Source organism: Anomaloglossus baeobatrachus, chromosome 5 (genome assembly GCF_048569485.1).
Source record: "Anomaloglossus baeobatrachus isolate aAnoBae1 chromosome 5, aAnoBae1.hap1, whole genome shotgun sequence".
NCBI lineage: Eukaryota > Metazoa > Chordata > Amphibia > Anura > Aromobatidae > Anomaloglossus > Anomaloglossus baeobatrachus.
The window spans coordinates 248,771,868-248,792,900 of NC_134357.1; the positions used below are offsets into that span (position 1 = coordinate 248,771,868).

The 21,033-nt window shown below is 50.2% G+C and overlaps 1 protein-coding gene across 1 annotated transcript in view; it reads left to right on the top strand.

The window, feature by feature from the left end:
• Window positions 1-21,033, top strand: part of LOC142309902 (uncharacterized) — an 80,937-nt gene that overhangs the window by 42,553 nt on the left and 17,351 nt on the right. Inside the window, exon 7 of the mRNA XM_075347362.1 lies at window positions 12,370-12,476. Within this exon, the coding sequence (XP_075203477.1) occupies window positions 12,370-12,476 (107 nt within the window). The remainder of the gene's footprint in view (window positions 1-12,369; window positions 12,477-21,033) is intronic.

The following is a 21,033-nucleotide window of genomic DNA, read 5'->3' on the forward strand; positions in this document are numbered from 1 at the left end:
GGTCGGTGCCCTTCACTGATCCAGCCACGGACTCATCCATCTGGTCCTTCAAGAGTCACTCTCATCTCATCACTCCATTGAGCCTTTTGAAGAATGTGTCTTCAGATGTTTCTTGGCCCCAGTCCTGACATTTCCTCTTCTGTGTCTTGTTCGGTGATTGTGAGGTTTCAGCCTCCTTTACCTTGGCCGTGTCTCTGAGCAGTGAACACCTTGTCTTTTGGGGCCCTCAAAGGAGGTTTCAGCTCTGACCGCATCAGAGGTCAATGGCTTCCTGGTCGCTTCTCATTTAATTCTTCCCAATTCTTTCCCAGTTACTGTGCGTAGTTTTTTCTCAACACATTTTTTGTAAATTCTTTGACTATTTGCAACAAAACCTTGGACGGTTCTGTGATCATGCTGAAATATCTTTGCAGTTTTAATACTGCAATTCCTCTTTCAGATGTGTATTCATTTTTTACTTTTTAGTCACTTAAATCTCTTTTGTGGCCCATTTTGCCTGATGAAAACAAGCCTGTTAATTAATCTGCACACCTTGATAAAGGGTTGATATCATTAGGCCTTACCGTCCCTGATTAGACAAATACACATCACCTGATCTACTTAACCCTATAGGCATTCAATTTGACACAGCTTGGAGCTGGAAAATCTGAATTAACCCCATAGCCGACGGCCTAACGTACTTATTCTGTTCCGACGCTTTGAGACGTCAGGCTGGAAAAAGCTTGTAGCGCCCCCCAGTGATGGAAAATCTCAGGGGTTTCAGCTACCGTATACCGCCAATCACGTAAAAAAAAAAATGGCAAATAATACTGATTTCTTTGTCGCTCCTAATTGGGAGACCCAGACAATTGGGTGTATAGCTACTGCCTCCGGAGGCCGCACAAAGTACTACACTTAAAAGTGTAAGGCCCCTCCCCTTCTGGCTATACACCCCCCCGTGGGATCACGGGTTCCCCAGTTTTTTGCTTTGTGCGAAGGAGGTCAGACACGCACGCATAGCTCCACTGTTTAGTCAGCAGCAGCTGCTGACTATGTCGGATGGAAGAAAAGAGGGCCCATACAGGGCCCCCAGCATGCTCCCTTCTCACCCCACTTTCTGTCGGCGGTGTTTGTTAAGGTTGAGGTACCCATTGCGGGTACGGAGGCTGGAGCCCACATGCTGATTCCTTCCCCATCCCCATTAGGGTTCCGGGTGAAGTGGGACTTTACCGGTCTCCAGGCACTGAGACCGTGCTCCATCCGCAGCCCCTGGAGAAGCCGCTGGATATGGAGCTGAGTATCGTCAGGGACAGACCCTGCTCCGTCAAGGTACTCTGTGTCCCCGTGCATACCGCGCGCACACCGCAGCATGGCTGGGTGTGTTAGTGCGCCGGGGACATCAGCGCTGCTGCGCTTGTGCCATTTCCTCACTACAGCTTGGCTGAGTGGGTAGACTTAGGGCGAACGGTCGCGCCGGCCGCTGGGGTCAGTCACACTGCGACGCGGCTGGGACTTGTGGTGCGCCGGGGACTTCCGCGCTGGCCGTGCATATATCACGGCCGCGCTTATTACTACAGTCCCCGGCTTTTGCGGCCTAGTTCGTCTCGTTCCCGCCTCCGCACCTGCCAGTCAGGAGGAGGGCGGGACGCCGTACAGAGCATCAGCGCTGAGGGCTGGAGTCTGTTTCACATACTCCAGCCCTCACACCAGGCACAGTAGGACACAGTTTCCCGCATTTTGTTTGGGGCACGCCCACGGTCCGCCCCTCTTCACAGGACGCCGGCAGCCATTCCTGTCTGCACGCTGAGCTGGAGAGGGGAGCCTGGGAGACCCAGACACGGGATTCTACGACCTCATACCCGCTTTTCAGCGGGCGGTAAGCAGCCCTCAAGGGCTCACCCCCACTTGTGCCGTTGTGTACTTGGTATTTTGTGTTTGCAAATACTTTTCACTGTACGGTCGCTGGTGATTCTCGGCTATATACCCTCCTAGATTGCAAGGAGGCAACAGCATGTCGTCCGTTAAACGCAAGGGTGCCAAGGCACAGACTTTATATGCTGCCTGTACCGCATGTGGGGCTACTCTACCGGCAGGTTCCACTGACCCCCATTGTGTGCAGTGCTCGGCCCCTGCAGCACTTGCTCAGCCGGGGCCTCTGCTAGACGTGACCCAGGGTGTACCACCTGTGAATGCTGTCCAGGTGACAGGAACGGAGTTTGCAGCTTTTGCTGATAGATTGTCTATGACAATGTCTAAGATTCTTGAAACATTGCAGTCTAGACCAGTAACTCAGACCACGGACACTGTTGAATCATTGCTCCCTGGTCCCCCTCAACTGGAACACTTCCGGGCTCCGGGGGTGTCACATGCACCCCAGGGTGACGGCTCTGACTCGGACGACAGTCCCAGACAGCCTAAGCGGGCTCGCTATGAGGGGCCCTCAACTTCGTCTCACTGGTCAGGATCCCAGCGGGATGAATCTATGGGTGATGAGGCGGATGTAACTGATCAGGATTCTGATCCTGGGACCGCTCTCAATCTGGATACACCGGATGGTGACGCCATAGTGAATGATCTTATAGCGTCCATCAATAAGATGTTAGATATTTCTCCGCCAGCTCCTCCTGAGGAGGAGTCAGCTTCACAGCATGAGAAATTCCATTTCAGATATCCCAAGCGTAAATTAAGCTCTTTTCTGGACCACTCTGACTTTAGAGACGCAATCCAGAAACACCACGCTTATCCCGATAAGCGGTTTTCCAAACGGCTTAAAGATACACGCTATCCTTTTCCCCCTGACGTGGTCAAGGGCTGGACCCAGTGTCCCAAGGTGGACCCTCCAATCTCCAGGCTTGCAGCTAGATCCTTAGTTGCAGTGGAAGATGGAGCGGCACTTAAAGATGCCACTGACAGACAGATGGAGCTCTGGTTGAAATCCATCTATGAAGCTATTGGAGCGTCGTTGGCGCCAGCATTCGCAGCCGTATGGGCACTCCAAGCTATTTCAGCTGGGCTTACACAAGTCGACACTGTCACACATACATCTGCTCCGCAGGTGGCACCATTGACCTCTCAGATGTCTGCATTCGCGTCTTACGCGATTAATGCTGTCCTAGACTCTACGAGCCGTACGGCGGTGGCGTCAGCCAACTCCGTAGTTTTACGCAGAGCCTTGTGGTTGAGGGAATGGAAGGCAGATTCTGCTTCCAAGAAGTGCTTAACCAGTTTGCCTTTTTCTCGTGACTGATTGTTTGGTGAGCGTTTGGATGAAATCATTAAACACTCCAAGGGTAAGGATTCATCCTTACCTCAACACAGACAAAACAAACCCCAACAAAGGAGGGGTCAGTCTGGTTTTCGGTCCTTTCGAGGCTCAGGCAGGTCCCAATTCTCCTCGTCTAAGAGGACTCAAAAGGATCAGAGAGGCTCAGATTCTTGGCGGACTCAATCACGCCCAAAAAAGACAGCAGGAAGAACCGTCACCAAGACGGCTTCCTCATGACTCTCAGTCTCCTCTTTCCGCATCCTCGGTCGGTGGCAGGCTCTCCCGCTTTGGCGACATTTGGCTGTCACAGGTCAAAGACCGTTGGGTGAGAGACATTCTGTCTCACGGGTACAGGATAGAGTTCAGCTCTCGTCCTCCAACTCGTTTCTTCAGAACTTCTCCACCGCCCGACCGGGCCGATGCTCTGCTGCAGGCGGTGGCCGCTCTAAAGGCGGAAGGAGTGGTGACTTCCGTTCCTCTTCAGGAACAAGGTCACGGTTTTTACTCCAATTTGTTTGTGGTGCCAAAGAAGGACGGGTCGTTTCGTCCCGTCCTGGATCTAAAGTTGCTCAACAAACACGTAAAAACCAGGAGGTTCCGGATGGAATCTCTCCGCTCCGTCATCGCCTCAATGTCTCAAGGAGATTTCCTAGCATCAATAGACATCAAGGATGCTTATCTCCACGTGCCGATTGCGCCAGAGCATCAGCGTTTTCTACGCTTCGTTATAGGAAGCGAACACCTGCAGTTCGTAGCGCTACCTTTCGGGCTGGCGACAGCCCCTCGGGTCTTCACCAAGGTCATGGCTGCAGTAGTAGCAGTCCTGCACTCGCAGGGTCACTCTGTGATTCCGTATTTGGACGATCTACTTATCAAGGCACCCTCTCGAGGCATGCCAACACAGTTTGAACGTGGCACTGAAGACTCTCCAGAGTTTCGGGTGGATTGTCAACTTTGCAAAGTCAAATCTAACCCCGACCCAATCACTAACATATCTTGGCATGGAGTTTCATACTCTCTCAGCGATAGTGAAACTTCCACTGGACAAGCAGTGCTCGCTGCAGACAGGGGTGCAATCTCTCCTTCAGGGCCAGTCGCACACCTTGAGGCGCCTCATGCATTTCCTAGGGAAAATGGTGGCAGCAATGGAAGCAGTCCCTTTCGCGCAGTTTCATCTGCGCCCTCTACAATGGGACATTCTCCGCCAATGGGACGGGAAGTCGACGTCCCTCGACAGGGATGTTTCCCTCTCAGACAGCCAAGGATTCTCTCCGGTGGTGGCTTCTTCCCACCTCTTTGTCAAAAGGAAGGTCGTTCCTACCCCCATCCTGGGCGGTAGTCACGACAGATGCGAGCCTATCAGGGTGGGGAGCAGTGTTTCTTCACCACAGGGCTCAGGGTACGTGGACTCAGAAAGAGTCCACCCTTCAGATCAATGTTCTGGAAATCAGAGCAGTCTATCTTGCCCTGCAAGCCTTCCAACAGTGGCTGGAAGGCAAGCAGATCCGAATTCAGTCGGACAATTCCACGGCGGTGGCGTACATCAACCACCAAGGGGGAACACGCAGTCGGCAAGCCTTCCAGGAAGTAAGGCGGATTCTGTCGTGGGTGGAAGACACAGCATCCACCATATCCGCAGTTCACATCCCAGGCGTGGAAAACTGGGAAGCAGATTTTCTCAGTCGCCAGGGCATGGACGCAGGGGAATGGTCCCTTCACCCGGACGTGTTTCAGGAGATCTGTCGCCACTGGGGGATGCCGGACGTCGACCTGATGGCGTCACGACACAACAACATCTGAATTCTGCGGCCCTGAACCTGACTGTGTGGCCATTGAGTCCTGGATCCTAGGGGCCTCAGGTTTATCTCATGAGGTGGTTGCCACCATGAGACAGGCTAGGAAACCATCCTCCGCCAAGATCTACCACAGGACGTGGAAGATATTCCTATCTTGGTGCTCTGCCCAGGGAGTTTCTCCCTGGCCATTTGCATTGCCTATTTTTCTTTCCTTCCTGCAGTCTGGGTTGGAAAAAGGTTTGTCGCTTAGCTCCCTTAAAGGTCAAGTCTCCGCGCTATCCGTATTTTTTCAGAAACGCCTAGCGCGACTTCCTAAGGTACGCACGTTCCTGCAAGGAGTCTGTCATATCGTCCCTCCTTACAAGCGGCCGTTGGAGCCCTGGGATCTGAACAAGGTTCTAATTGCTCTCCAGAAGCCGCCTTTCGAGCCTATGAAGGAGATTTCCTTTTCTCGGCTTTCACAGAAAGTGGCTTTTCTAGTGGCGGTCACGTCTCTTCGGAGAGTGTCCGAGCTGGCGGCGTTATCTTGCAAATCTCCCTTCCTGGTGTTTCACCAGGACAAGGTAGTTCTGCGTCCAATTCCAGAGTTTCTTCCCAAGGTGGTATCTTCCTTTCATCTCAATCAGGATATCACTTTACCGTCTTTGTGTCCGCATCCAGTTCACCAATTCGAAAAGGGTTTGCATTTGTTGGACCTGGTGAGAGCACTCAGGATCTACATTTCCCGCACGGCGCCCCTGCGCCGCTCGGATGCACTCTTTATCCTGGTCGCTGGTCAGCGTAAAGGGTCGCAAGCTTCCAAATCCACCCTTGCGCGGTGGATCAAGGAACCAATTCTTCACACCTACCGTTCTGCTGGGCTTCCGATTCCATCTGGACTGAAGGCCCATTCTACCAGAGCCGTGGGTGCGTCCTGGGCATTACGGCATCAGGCTACGGCTCAGCAGGTGTGCCAGGCGGCTACCTGGTCGAGTCTGCACACTTTTACCAAGCATTATCAGGTGCATACCTACGCTTCGGCGGATGCCAGCCTAGGTAGACAAGTCCTTCAGGCGGCGGTGGCCCACCTGTAGGAAAGGTCTGCTTGACAGCCCTATCACGAGGTATTCTTTTACCCACCCAGGGACTGCTTTTGGACGTCCCAATTGTCTGGGTCTCCCAATTAGGAGCGACAAAGAAGAAGGGAATTTTGTTTACTTACCATAAATTCCTTTTCTTCTAGCTCCAATTGGGAGACCCAGCACCCGCCCTGTTTTTCTTAGGAAGTTTGTTTTTTTCGGGTGCACATGTTGTTCATGTTGAACAGTTCAGTTCTCCGAGGTTGTTTCTCGGGTTGAATTTGTATTTAAAACAGTTATTGGCTTTCCTCCTTCTTGCTTTTGCACTAAAACTGAGGAACCCGTGATCCCACGGGGGGGTGTATAGCCAGAAGGGGAGGGGCCTTACACTTTTAAGTGTAGTACTTTGTGCGGCCTCCGGAGGCAGTAGCTATACACCCAATTGTCTGGGTCTCCCAATTGGAGCTAGAAGAAAAGGAATTTACGGTAAGTAAACAAAATTCCCTTCTTCTTTCTCATCTGACATGATCAAACATGTCAGATGATAAAGAAATATAAGCCCCTAGTGCCCCCAAAGCCCCCCGGTACCGGAGAAATCAACCCCCACCGGAACATCCAAAATGGCGCCGACGCGCGCCGAAAACTGCAGCCGCCGACGGCTCTGCATTCATTTCCCTCCGATCTGAAATGATCAAACATTTCAGATTGCAGGGAAATGTCCTCCCCCTGACCCCTCCTCCGGGACACCGGAGGTCTCTGGTCCCCCGGAGCCCCCTCCGGTTCTCCAGAGCCGCCCCCCCTTCCCCCTCTGGAGCATGCAAGATGGTGGCGCGCAGCGCACAGTAGCGCACGGCCGCATTCATCCTGCTCTTTCTGCCGCATGTGACACGCCACATGCCACAGAAAAGTTGTCCCCAGGTCCCGCCAGGTCTCCCCCGGTCTTCCCCGTTACCTGGCTGCTGCTCCGTCCCCGCGATCACTTCTCCTCCTCCTGGAAAGCTGGCGGCGCATGTGCAGACAGCGGCTGTCAGCTGGATCCTTGCAAGCGGGGACGCTGACCTCGCTGCTGCACATGCTGCTGTACTGTGGACCGGGGGAGAGTGAGTGCAGTAATCTGCAGCCACCCTCCTCACATGGAGAGCCTGCTGTTCTAGAAAATGGGGGGTACGTTCTGTGAGCGTGCCCCTCATATTCTGGAATGAGGTTACTGCAGGTCACTCTGCCCTAGGTTGGACCGGGGCAGTGTGAGTGCAGTATTCTCAGATTACTGCACCCACACTGCTCATGGAGAGCTTGCTCTTCCAGAAAATGGGGGATACGTTCCCTGAACGTGCCCCCCATATTCTAGAAGGTCCAGAGTTGTCGTGGGACCTCCAAAATGGATTGCAGCGACCGGAATTTGTTTATTTTCAATAAATTGGTGAAAGAGGGAACTTTTCGGGGAGTGTTTTTTTTTTTTTCAAATTTTTTTTTTGTCTGTATTTTTTTCTATTACTGACTGGGTTAGTGATGTCTGGTATCTGTTTAGATGCCGTGACATCACTAACCCCAGGGCTTGATGCCAGGTGACATTTCAGCTGGTATCAACCCCGTATATTACCCCGTTTGCCACCGCACCAGGGCGCGGGATGAGCTGGGGCGAAGCGCCAGGATTGGCGCATCTAATGGATGCGCTACTTCTGGGGCGGCTGTGGCCTGCTATTTTTAGGCTGGGAAGAGTCCAATAACCATGGCTCTTCCCACCCTGAGAATACCAGACTCCTGCTGTCCGCTTCACCTTGGCTGGTGATCTAATTTGGGGGGATCCCACGTTTGTTTGTTTGTTTTTGTTTTTTTTTTTTTTTGAAGAAAAAACGTGTACATTGTAACTGAATTGAGTATAGTATTACAAGAACAACAAACCTCAAATTCACTTAAAAATATTCTTTCATATATATTAAAAAAAAAAATTAAAATTTAAAAAAAAAACGCCTGGGGAGCCCTCCAAATTGATCACCAGCCAAGGTGAAGCTGTCAGCTGTGGTTTGCAGGCTACAGCTGTCTGCTTTACCCTAGCTGGCTATCACAAATAGGGGGGACCCCACGTCGTTTATTTTAATTATTAATTTTTTGGGAGGCTAAATACAAGGCTATGCACCCTTTAGTGCCACATGAAAGGCACTAAAGGGCGCCAGCTTAGAATATGCAGGGGGTGGGACGTTATATTTGTTTGACATCTATCCATTCATCCATTGTAGCATTTTAGGCTGTGCGCCCACAATCGGGGTTTGCAGCGTTTTGGGCGCAGAGTGTTTTCCCTGCATCCATAGCGCTGCGTTGTGCAGTAGAAGCACAGTGGAAGGATTTTTAGAAATCCCATGCCCACTGTGCTTCTCTTCTCCGCAGCATACACTGACCTGTGATGCAGCTTCCCGAGCCTCGGCAGGACAATTTATGCTGCGGAGACAAGAGTGTTCTCTGCAGGTAGCATAGAGCTCCACAGCAGCCTGAACCCAAATCGTGGGCATGGGCAGCTGCGTTCTCCTGTGGACAATACTCACATCTCTGCAGGAAGGCTGACACTGTGTACTAGATGCTGTGTCGCTTGATCATGGCCACATAGCCTAAAAGTGAGAAATTTGTTGCTACAGCAACATTTTTGTGAAGTACCTGTGGATTCAAAATGCTTACTATACTCCTGAATAAAATACAGTTTCCAAAATGGGGTCACTTGTGGGGGGTTTCTGCTGTATAGGTACCCAAGGGGCCCTGCTAATGTGACATGGTGCCCGCAATTTATTTCAACTTTTCCAGAATTCAAATGGTGCTCCTTCCATTCCAAGCCCTCCCATTTATCCAAACAGAGGTTTTTGGCCACATGTGGGGTATCCCTGTGTTCATAAGACATTGGATAGCAACCTGTTTGGTCCACGGTTTGTTGTTGCCTCTTGAAAAAGTAAGAAATTTGGTGCTAAAGCAACATTTTTCTGAAAAAAATGAAAATTTTCAATATGGCAGCCTAAGCTTATCAAATTCTGTGAAGTACTCTTGGATTCAAACTGCTCACTATACACCTAGATAAAAGCCTTGAGGTGTCTTGTTTCCAGAATGGGGTCACTTGTGGGGGACCTCCACTGTTTAGGCACCTTAGGGGCTTTCCAAATGCAACATAGCGTCCGCTAATGATTCCAGCCAATTGTGCAGTCAAATGGCGCTCCTTCCCTTCCGAGCCCTGCTGTGCACCCAAACAGTTGATTTTCATCACACATAAGGTATCGGCATATTCAGGAGAAATTGCACAATAAATCTTATGCTGAATTTTTTCCTTTTACACTTGTAAAAAAAAAAAAAAAAAAAAAAAAGCTACCTTGTTGAAGTAACAATTTTGTGGTAAAAATGTGTTTTTTTGTTTTTTTTTTTTTTGTTTTGTTTTTTTTTCATAGCTCAACATTATACACTTCTGTGAAGCACCTGGGGGTTCAGGGTACTCACCAAACATCTAGATAAATTCCTTGTGGGGTCTATTTTCCAAAATGGGGCCACATGTTGAGGAGCTTCACTGTTTAGGCACCTCAGGGGCTCTCCTAATGCAACATGGCGTCCACTATTGATTCCAGACAATTTTGCAGTCAAATGGCACTCCTTCCCTTCAGAGCCCCGCCGTGTGCCCAAACAGTTGATTGCCACCACATATAAGGTATCACCAAACTCAGGAGAAATTGCACAATAAATGTCATGGTGATTTTTTTTTCCTGTTACCCTTGTGAAAAAAAGCTACCTGGTTGAAATAACAATTTTGTGGTAAAAATTTTATTTTTTTATTTTCATGGCTCAACGTTATAAACTTCTGTGAAGCACCTGGGGGTTAAGGGTACTCACCAAAGTTCTAGATAAATTCCTTGAGGGGCCTAGTTTCCAAAATGGGGTCACTTGTGCGGGGTTTCTGCTGTTTAGGTACCTTAGGGGACCTCCAAATGCGAAATGGTGCCCGCAATCATTTTCAGCCAAATTTCCTTTCCAAAATTCAAATATTGCTCCTTTCGTTCCAAGCCCTCCCATTTGTCCAAACAAAGGTTTCAGACCACATGTGAGGTATCACCGCGCTCATAAAAAAAGTGGGTAACAAACCTTGAGGTCAAATTTTTGGAATTGCCTCTTGAAAAAGTGAGAAAATTGATGCTAAAGCAACATTTTTGAGAAAAGTATTAAAATTTTCAATATGACAACGTAACGTTAACAAAATCTGTGAAGTAAACCTACAACTTCCCTGAAAGGGAGGGTCTCATTGAGAACACAAAACCAAAAAAGATCCCAGTGATCAATTATACCAGTATATAGAATAAAAAGGAAGATCGCTGGTAAGTAAAGGAGACCAAAAGCAAAATATATGGTGAAATACAAAGAATTTTTAATAATAAAGTGTGCGTGACATAAGGACAGACAGTAGAGGCCAACAGAGTCTTAAAGTCGCCAGACACAAAGAATGCACAAACATCACCAGCAGATGACAGACCAGCTACTAAACACGTGGGTCAGGATTCAAAAAGGCCAAATAGCCAGGAGAAAGAAAGGAAAAGCAAATGAATCAAGGGGTAGATTACCCATAGAAAGCTTTCCCTAAGACGGTGCCAATAACATGTCATGTAATAGAGTTATGGCAAATTAACTTGAGACATGTTAAGTAACAGTAAAATAAGGCTCAGCGCTAAACCCAATGTTGCAATAGTTCTGCAGCTAATTTTTCTAGGCAAAAAAACCCTTTAATGCCTTAAAATAATATATATGTATAATATATAGAGATAACTATATATAAAAATTTGCGCTGAACCAGAACAATGTATTGAGGAATAATATTTTATTTTCTTTTAACACTACTGAATGTTGTCATTATTAACTTTGGTTTAATTAATCACCAGGAGCGTTAATTACATAGGAATGGGATTTCCGAGCTTTAGCTGGCTGGGTACAGCAAGTAATGCATATAGAGATAACTTCTTCAGACTTGACAATCCCTTTAATCCTTTAGATTTGACAGTGCATTGTTGAAGCAGTTTGATTTCAATGCGGATGTTCATTATGGGATTCTCTTCTTTTCTAAAACTCAAAATTCTCTGATTTATTAGATACTCCATCCTTGGCCTTCCACTGTAAGTAGCATCATAACCCACTTATCCTAACTTGAGCTAAGCTGTTGCCCATTTAACAGCCCTCTCTATTAATGAGGAGGGTCCAAGGTGATGTATTGAGACTGGTGCTCGCTCAAAAAGCATTGCTGACACTGCAGGCTCCAAGTGGTCTTAGCAAGGGCCTCCTTCACTGCGGCAAATAGAATTTAAGCATGTGCCTGGAGCCGTGGCCTGCGTCACTGCTCAAAGACTCGGGGCCTGTCTCAGTGGTCTAAGTGCCAGGACCTGACTCAGTGTTCTGGGGGCCTGCCTTACTGCTTCAAGTGCCAGAAGCCGGGGCCTGCCTTACTGCTTCAAGTGCCAGAAGCCGGGGCCTGCCTTACTGCTTCAAGTGCCAGGAGCCGCTGCCTCCCTGACTGCTTCAAGTGCCAGGAGCCGCTGCCTCCCTGACTGCTTCAAGTGCCAGGAGCCGCTGCCTCCCTGACTGCTTCAAGTGCCAGGAGCCGCTGCCTCCCTGACTGCTTCAAGTGCCAGGAGCCGCTGCCTCCCTGACTGCTTCAAGTGCCAGGAGCCGCTGCCTCCCTGACTGCTTCAAGTGCCGGGAGCCGCTGCCTCCCTGAGTGCTCCAAGTGCCGGGAGCCTGGCTCTGCCTGACTGCTCCAAGTGCCGGGAGCCTGGCTCTGCCTGACTGCTCCAAGTGCCGGGAGCCTGGCTCTGCCTGACTGCTCCAAGTGCCGGGAGCCTGGCTCTGCCTGACTGCTCCAAGTGCCGGGAGCCTGGCTCTGCCTGACTGCTCCAAGTGCCGGGAGCCTGGCTCTGCCTGACTGCTCCAAGTGCCGGGAGCCTGGCTCTGCCTGACTGCTCCAAGTGCCGGGAGCCTGGCTCTGCCTGACTGCTCCAAGTGCCGGGAGCCTGGCTCTGCCTGACTGCTCCAAGTGCCGGGAGCCTGGCTCTGCCTTACTGCTCCAAGTGCCGGGAGCCTGGCTCTGCCTTACTGCTCCAAGTGCCGGGAGCCTGGCTCTGCCTGACTGCTCCAAGTGCCGGGAGCCTGGCTCTGCCTCACTCATTGCCTTGATGTGTATGGTTGAGTAGGTTCAATAACACAAGATGAGACTTCCCCAACTCTATATATTTGTATATATAATTATTATTATTTATTTTTTAAGGCTTTCCTACAGGATATTGCAGTAATAAAATTCCCCCGGAGAAACATCACTGTAATTCTTCACCTGAAGGTTCCCCAGAAGATAACCATATCCTGCAAGATAAGCAGGTAAGGAGCAGAATTACTGATGGCGTCTCGCCAGCGCTGGGTTAGACAGGTCACATAAATATTGGAATATAGGGTGCCTGCCGGCCCCAACTTTGACAAGTCTCCAGCACATCCAAAGTTGTTACAAATAAAGGAGCCCAAATGATACAACTCAGCTTTATTGTTGCATTCACTGGAAGATTTGCCAGGTTACTCTTCTTTTTTTCCTGAGCTGTTCTCCTGTCTCCCGTACATACAGACCCCCAGCTGGACATTTGGTACATATAATTAAGTACAACACATTAGTTGTGGTGCTGCTGAAGGTACCTGGGATCTTGTAGTCCTGATGTGATCTGGGGATCTTTATCTTGTTTGTTGTCCAGATCACATCAGGACTACAAGATCCCTGTTACCTTCAGCAGCACCACAACTAATGTGGTGTACTTAATTATATGTACCAAATGTACAACTGGGGGTCTGTATGTACTGGAGACAGGACAACAGCTCAGGACAAGGATGAATTCTCACCGCCATTTGTGTTATATTGAGCCTGATGAAGAGACCGGAGTGGTCTGGAAAGCTGCTATTATTACCATCTTTTCAGTTGGCCATTAAAAGGTATCAACCACTGAGGACTCTGTTCTTTTAAACAAGTTTTTTATATCTACTGGCTAACACGGTACAAGGATATATTATACCTGTATTTTCTTTGTTGTAATTTTACATTTCTTTATAGTAGTTTTGTCTTTATTTTGTATTGTAACACCTCTTTTTAGTATTTTCTAAGTAACTTTCTTTGTCGCTCCATTGGGAGACCCAGCCAATTGGGTGTATAGCTTCTGCCTCCGGAGGCCACACAAAGTATTACACTTTAAAAAGTGTAACCCCTCCCCTCTGCCTATACACCCTCCCGTGCATCACGGGCTCCTCAGTTTTATGCTTTGTGTTGAAGGAGGGCTGCTGATTGTATCGGATGGAAGAAAAGAGGGCCCCCAACAGGGCCCCCGGCATGCTCCCTTCTCACCCCACTAAGTCGGCGGTGCTGTTAAGGTTGAGGTACCCATTGCGGGTACAAAGGCTGGAGCCACATGCCGTTTTTCCTTCCGCATCCCTTAGAGGCTCTGGGAGAAGTGGGATCCTAACCGGTCACCATTCACTGGGACCGGGCTCCCTCCGCAGCCCCTGGGGGAATCTGCCGGACAGGAGACTGGGTATCATCAGGGAGAGGCCCTGCATCTAAAAGGTACTCTGTGTCCCCTTGGGGACGGTGCATGGAGCGCCTGTGTTACAGACGCTGCAGCGGCTGCTGTTTTTTTGTGACGACCGGGACTACCGCGTCGACCGCGCCTGTTTGCCGGCCGCGTTATTAAATTCAGTCCCCGGCTTCTGCGGCCTAGTACCATAACTCCCGCCCCCGGGCCTGCCAGTCAGGGGTAAGGGCGGGACGGTCGACTGGACGTCGGCAGCGAGGGCTGGAGCATACTTAGGTGTCCTCCTCCCCCCTCACTGAGCACTGTGGGGCACCAGATTCCCGCACTTTATTAGTCACCGCCCACGGCTCCCTCCTCCCCTGAGAGCTCTGGCAGACATTTTTACAATCACTTCTGCCGGTGGAGGATTTCAGAACGAGCTCTGCAGCTCTGGGAGGCCCAGGCAGGGAATCTGGTGGACACACAACCGCTTTGGGCGGTCGGTAAGCCACACCGGTTACCCGGTGCTGGCCCCCCTAGGGTGCCGGAGTGTGTATATAATATATATATATATATATAATGTATACATTTTCTCTGTTCGGCCGCATTGTTTTGCTTTTGGCTATATACCCTCACTGATCACTCTCAGAGGAGACAACAGCATGTCGTCCGCAAAGAGCAAGGGTGCCAAGACACAGGCTTATTTTGCAACCTGTACCTCTTGTGCGGCTATGTTACCTGCAGGTTCCACCTACCCTCACTGTGTGCAATGCTCGGCCCCTGTGGCACTCACTCACCCGGAGCCTCGGGCACTGGTGGGGCCCTCGGCTCAGGTAGAACCGCCGGCTTCCACTGTCCAGGTGGCAGGGACAGAGTTTGCAGTTTTGGCTGAGAAACTCTCTGAGTCGCTTTCACAATCCATGGCTCAGTCTATGGACAGATGGTCTGCTAAGATACTAAAAGCCTTGCAGTCCAGATCGGTAACACAGGCCCCGGGCACTGTGAGTTCATCGCCCCCAGGCCCCTCTCGGTCGGCGCAGCAGAGTGCTCCTGGGGTGACACCTAGGTCCCACGGGGAGGACTCCGACACGGACCGCAGTCCCAGACCGGCTAAGCGGGCTCGCTGGGAACCTTCCCCGACTTCATCACGCTGTTCGGGGTCTCAGCATGAGGACTCTCTGGAGGATGAAGCGGAGGTCGCAGCTCAGGGCTCTGATCCTGACGTTGCTCTCAATCTTGATACACCTGAAGGGGACGCCATAGTAAATGACCTTATGCAGTAAAGGAGAAAGAAAATGTGTAACAAAGTGGGATCACCAATGTAACAATAAACATCATTTATTAGACACAAAAAAACCAACCATGGACATGCATTAAAAACAATTAAAAAAGCACAAGCTTATAATCATATATTTGGTGTCAATGGTATATGGCACCAAGAAAACACCCCACACCCTCATCAAGCCAAACAGCCCAATGAAAAGAGCATGGCTCTGCATACAAATTTGAACAATGTAATGCAATGAGGCAGGTGAATAGAATAACACACTAGACAATGCCCAAACGTGAATAGAATAAATAACTGACTAGCAATGTATGACAGTAAACAATACACATGGGCTGAAACACAACAATCACCTGTCTTGAGCCAATGTGTGGAGCCAGAAAGATGCAGAGGCACACACCCTAATGAAAAATAAGGGCTGGAGGCAAGAAAATGCAGGAGGGGGGGTGGGGTGATGACCCCACGCGTATCGCTACAGCAAAGTGTAGCTTCCTCAGGGGAAAGTGAGGAATGTCATGGGTGGTGTGTCTTAAATACAGCGTTAAGTGATTAGTAAATTGTTTACCAGCATGGAGATAGGAGGCCGAAAGGAGTCATCATGTACGCCGAGAGACGCCGATGGACGCCGCCATCTTCACCATGTGATGCGATCAGGTGGGGTCATGACATGGGAATGCCACGTACTGCGCCTGCGCTGGATCAATGACGCTTGCAATTGAAAGAACCTCATATGCGCATGCGCGGTGCTACGGACGAAACAGAACACACAAGGTACAATCACATGACTACCAGCCATACACCACGTCACTCATCCGCACACCTGCGCAAACACAATCATACTCCAAGTGATACAAGTTTCTGTAAGGCATCGAACGTATATAAACGGAAAAAGGTGCGCATGTATAATACACAGCACTGTGCATGCCCCAGTATCATAGGCAGCATTATGTAGGTGCTAAATTGTCCAATGCAGGCGCAGGAACGACGACACTTGTCACAACAGAAATGAGCTCATACAAATATTGAAAAGCCCAGAGATCTGTACCATAAACACAGCGTGTAGGGCACAGTTCCCATGAGAGCTGTAAAAACACAAAGAACTCGATGTGTCTCTGGCTCTACTATGAAGGCCATCTTTTTCCTTCATGGGGACTTTTTCTGTTTAACTGTCATTATACACTTGGCTTATTTGTCATGTAGCCAGTCTACTCCGCCATAATAGTAGCATGTCTACACTGTCTTTATGTACGCTATGCCCTATACCATCCTTTTTGATGTATTTGGAATCCAGACATCTGGATATCTAAACATGCGATGGGTGCCGCCTTTTTCTGCGCATGCGCTGGACAATGACTTACCAACAGTATGTCAGGCTGTGATGGCATGGGTCACTTCTATGCACTCCCAGGCGACATGTGTGAACATCGGCAATTTTTGTTGCTTATACCTTTTATACACATGAATGTATTTTCTATCTATGGGGTCTATTTGTGTACAGTGGATGGTCCATTTTGCCACACTGGCATCGTGCCGATGTTTTTACAGCTCTCATGGGAACTGTGCCCTACACGCTGTGTTTATGGTACAGATCTCTGGGCTTTTCAATATTTGTATGAGCTCATTTCTGTTGTGACAAGTGTCGTCGTTCCTGCGCCTGCATTGGACAATTTAGCACCTACATAATGCTGCCTATGATACTGGGGCATGCACAGTGCTGTGTATTATACATGCGCACCTTTTTCCGTTTATATACGTTCGATGCCTTACAGAAACTTGTATCACTTGGAGTATGATTGTGTTTGCGCAGGTGTGCGGATGAGTGACGTGGTGTATGGCTGGTAGTCATGTGATTGTACCTTGTGTGTTCTGTTTCGTCCGTAGCACCGCGCATGCGCATATGAGGTTCTTTCAATTGCAAGCGTCATTGATCCAGCGCAGGCGCAGTACGTGGCATTCCCATGTCATGACCCCACCTGATCGCATCACATGGTGAAGATGGCGGCGTCCATCGGCGTCTCTCGGCGTACATGATGACTCCTTTCGGCCTCCTATCTCCATGCTGGTAAACAATTTACTAATCACTTAACGCTGTATTTAAGACACACCACCCATGACATTCCTCACTTTCCCCTGAGGAAGCTACACTTTGCTGTAGCGATACGCGTGGGGTCATCACCCCACCCCCCCTCCTGCATTTTCTTGCCTCCAGCCCTTATTTTTCATTAGGGTGTGTGCCTCTGCATCTTTCTGGCTCCACACATTGGCTCAAGACAGGTGATTGTTGTGTTTCAGCCCATGTGTATTGTTTACTGTCATACATTGCTAGTCAGTTATTTATTCTATTCACGTTTGGGCATTGTCTAGTGTGTTATTCTATTCACCTGCCTCATTGCATTACATTGTTCAAATTTGTATGCAGAGCCATGCTCTTTTCATTGGGCTGTTTGGCTTGATGAGGGTGTGGGGTGTTTTCTTGGTGCCATATACCATTGACACCAAATATATGATTATAAGCTTGTGCTTTTTTAATTGTTTTTAATGCATGTCCATGGTTGGTTTTTTTGTGTCTAATAAATGATGTTTATTGTTACATTGGTGATCCCACTTTGTTGCACATTTTCTTTCTCCTTTACTGCTCAAGTGTTCCCTAAAATGTGCTAGTGGTTTTATGATCCCTCTTTTTTCATCTTTATATGCTATTTGTGTCTAGTGCCCTCCCACACCTTAGTGCTTACAATAGTAAATGACCTTATAGCGTCCATCAACCAGGTGCTAGATCTTTCTCCCCCAACTCCACCTATAGAGGAGTCGGCTTCGCAGCAGGAGAAACACCAGTTTAGGTTTCCCAAACGTACACGGAGTGCGTTTTTCGATCACTCTAACTTCAGAGATGCTGTCCAGAAGCACAGAGCATTTCCGGACAAGCGCTTTACTAAGCGCCTTAATGACACACGTTACCCCTTCCCCCCTGACGTTGTTAAGGGTTGGGCTCAGTGTCCCAAGGTGGATCCTCCAGTCTCTAGACTGGCGGCTAGATCCGTAGTATCAGTGGCAGATGGTTCATCGCTCAAGGATGCCACTGACAGGCAAATAGAGCTCCTGATGAAATCCATCTATGAAGCCATAGGCGCGTCTTTTGCTCCGGCCTTTGCAGCCGTGTGGGCCCTCCAAGCTATCTCAGCTTGTCTGTCTGAGATTAATGCGGTCACACGTACCTCTGCTCCGCAAGTTGTGTCTTTGACTTCTCAGGCGTCGGCCTTTTCGTCCTACGCCATGAACGCCGTCCTGGACTCTGCGAGCCGTACTGCGGTAGCGTCCGCCAACTCGGTGGCAGTCCGCAGAGCCATGTGGCTACGCGAATGGAAGGCAGACTCTGCTTCCAAGAAGTTCTTAACCGGTTTGCCATTTTCTGGCGACCGTTTGTTTGGCGAGCAATTGGATGAAATTATTAAACAATCCAAGGGAAAGGACTCGTCCTTACCCCAGTCCAAACCAAACAGACCTCAGCAACGAAAAATTCAATCGAGGTTTCGGTCCTTTCGGCCCTCAGCCAGGTCCCAATCTTCCACGTCCAACAGGTCAGAGAAGGGCCAGAGGAACTCTTCTGCATGGCGGTCTAAGTCACGTCCTCCAAAGACCGCCGGAGGAACCGCCTCCAAGGCGGCCTCCTCATGACTTTCGGCCTCCCCAAACCGCATCCTCGGTCGGTGGCAGGCTCTCCCGCTTTTGCGACGCCTGGTGGCCACATGTCCAAGACCGATGGGTGAGAGACATTCTGTCTCACGGTTACAGGATAGAGCTCAGCTCTCGTCCTCCGACTCGTTTCTTCAGAACATCTCCGCCCCCCCGAGCGAGCCGATGCACTTTTTCAGGCGGTGAACACTCTGAAGGCAGAAGGAGTTGTGATCCCCGTTCCCCTTCAAGAACGTGGTCGCGGTTTTTACTCCAACTTGTTCGTGGTGCCAAAAAAGGACGGATCATTCCGTCCCGTTCTGGACCTCAAACTGCTCAACAGACACGTGAGAACCAGATGGTTCCGGATGGAATCTCTCCGCTCGGTCATCGCCTCGATGTCACAAGGAGACTTCCTAGCATCAATCGACATCAGGGATGCTTATCTCCATGTGCCGATTGCACCAGAGCATCAACGCTTCCTGCGTTTCGCCATCGGGGACGATCACCTTCAGTTCGTGGCACTGCCTTTCGGCCTGGCGACAGCCCCACGGGTCTTCACCAAGGTCATGGCATCCGTGGTGGCGGTCCTACACTCTCAGGGCCACTCGGTGATCCCTTACTTAGACTATCTCCTAGTCAAGGCACCCTCCCGGGTGGCATGTCAACACAGCCTGACCATTGCTCTGGAGACTCTCCAGAGGTTCGGGTGGATCATCAATTTCCCAAAGTCAAAATTGACACCGACCCAATCACTGACTTACCTCGGGATGGAGTTTCATACTCTCTCAGCGATAGTGAAGCTTCCGCTGGACAAACAGCGTTCGCTGCAGACAGGGGCGCACTCTCTCCTTCGGGCCCAGTCACACCCCTTGAGGCGCCTCATGCACTTCCTAGGGAAGATGGTGGCAGCAATGGAGGCAGTTCCCTTTGCGCAGTTTCATCTGCGTCCACTTCAATGGGACATTCTCCGCAAATGGGACAGGAGGTCGCCGTCCCTAGACAGGAACGTCTCTCTTTCACTGGCAGCCAAAACCTCTCTTCAGTGGTGGCTTCTTCCCACTTCTTTGTCGAAGGGAAAATCCTTCCTGCCCCCATCCTGGGCTGTGGTCACGACGGACGCGAGTCTGTCAGGGTGGGGAGCGGTCTTCCTCCACCACAGGGCTCAGGGAACCTGGACTCCGACAGAGTCCTCCCTTCAGATCAATGTTCTGGAAATAAGGGCAGTGTATCTAGCCCTAAAGGCGTTCCATCGGTGGCTGGAGGGCAGGCAGATCCGCATACAGTCGGACAACGCCACGGCGGTCGCGTACATCAACCACCAGGGCGGCACACGCAGTCGTCAAGCCTTCCAAGAAGTTCGGCGGATTCTGCTGTGGGCGGAAGCCACAGCCTCCACCATCTCCGCAGTTCACATCCCGGGCGTAGAAAACTGGGAAGCAGACTTTCTCAGTCGCCAGGGCATGGACGCAGGGGAATGGTCTCTTCACCTGGACGTGTTTCAAGAGATCTGTTGCCGCTGGGGAACGCCGGACCTCGACCTCATGGCGTCTCGGCACAACCACAAAGTCCCGGCATTCATGGCACGGTCTCAAGATCACAGAGCTCTGGCGGCGGACGCATTAGTTCAGGATTGGTCGCAGTTTCGACTGCTTTATGTATTTCCTCCTCTGGCACTGCTGCCCAGAGTGTTACGCAAGATCAGGTCCGACTGCCGCCGCGCCATCCTCGTCGCTCCAGACTGGCCGAGGAGGTCGTGGTACCCGGATCTGTGGCACCTCACGGTGGGTCAACCGTGGGCACTCCCAGACCGACCAGACTTGCTGTCTCAAGGGCCATTTTTCCATCTGAATTTTGCGGCCCTCAACCTGACTGTGTGGCCATTGAGTCCTGGCTCCTAGCGTCCTCAGGGTTATCTCAAGATGTCATTGCCACTATGAGACAGGCCAGGAAACCAACGTCCGCCAAGATCTATCACAGGGCTTGGAGGATCTTCTTATCCTGGTGCTCTGATCAGGGTTTTACCCCTTGGCCGTTTGCCTTACCCACTTTTCTTTCTTTCCTTCAATCCGGAATGGACAAGGGTTTGTCTCTCGGTTCTCTCAAGGGACAAGTATCGGCGCTTTCCGTGTTTTTTCAAAAGCGTCTAGCCAGGCTTCCGCAGGTCCGCACGTTCCTGCAGGGAGTTTGCCACATAGTCCCACCTTACAAGCGTCCGCTGGAACCCTGGGATCTTAACAGGGTGCTAACGGCTCTTCAGAAACCACCTTTCGAGCCGATGCGGGATGTCTCTCTATCACGCCTTTCGCAGAAGGTGGCCTTCCTAGTGGCAGTCACATCACTTCGGAGAGTGTCGGAGCTAGCAGCGCTGTCATGCAAAGCCCCCTTCCTGGTGTTTCACCAGGATAAGGTGGTTCTGCGTCCGGTCCCG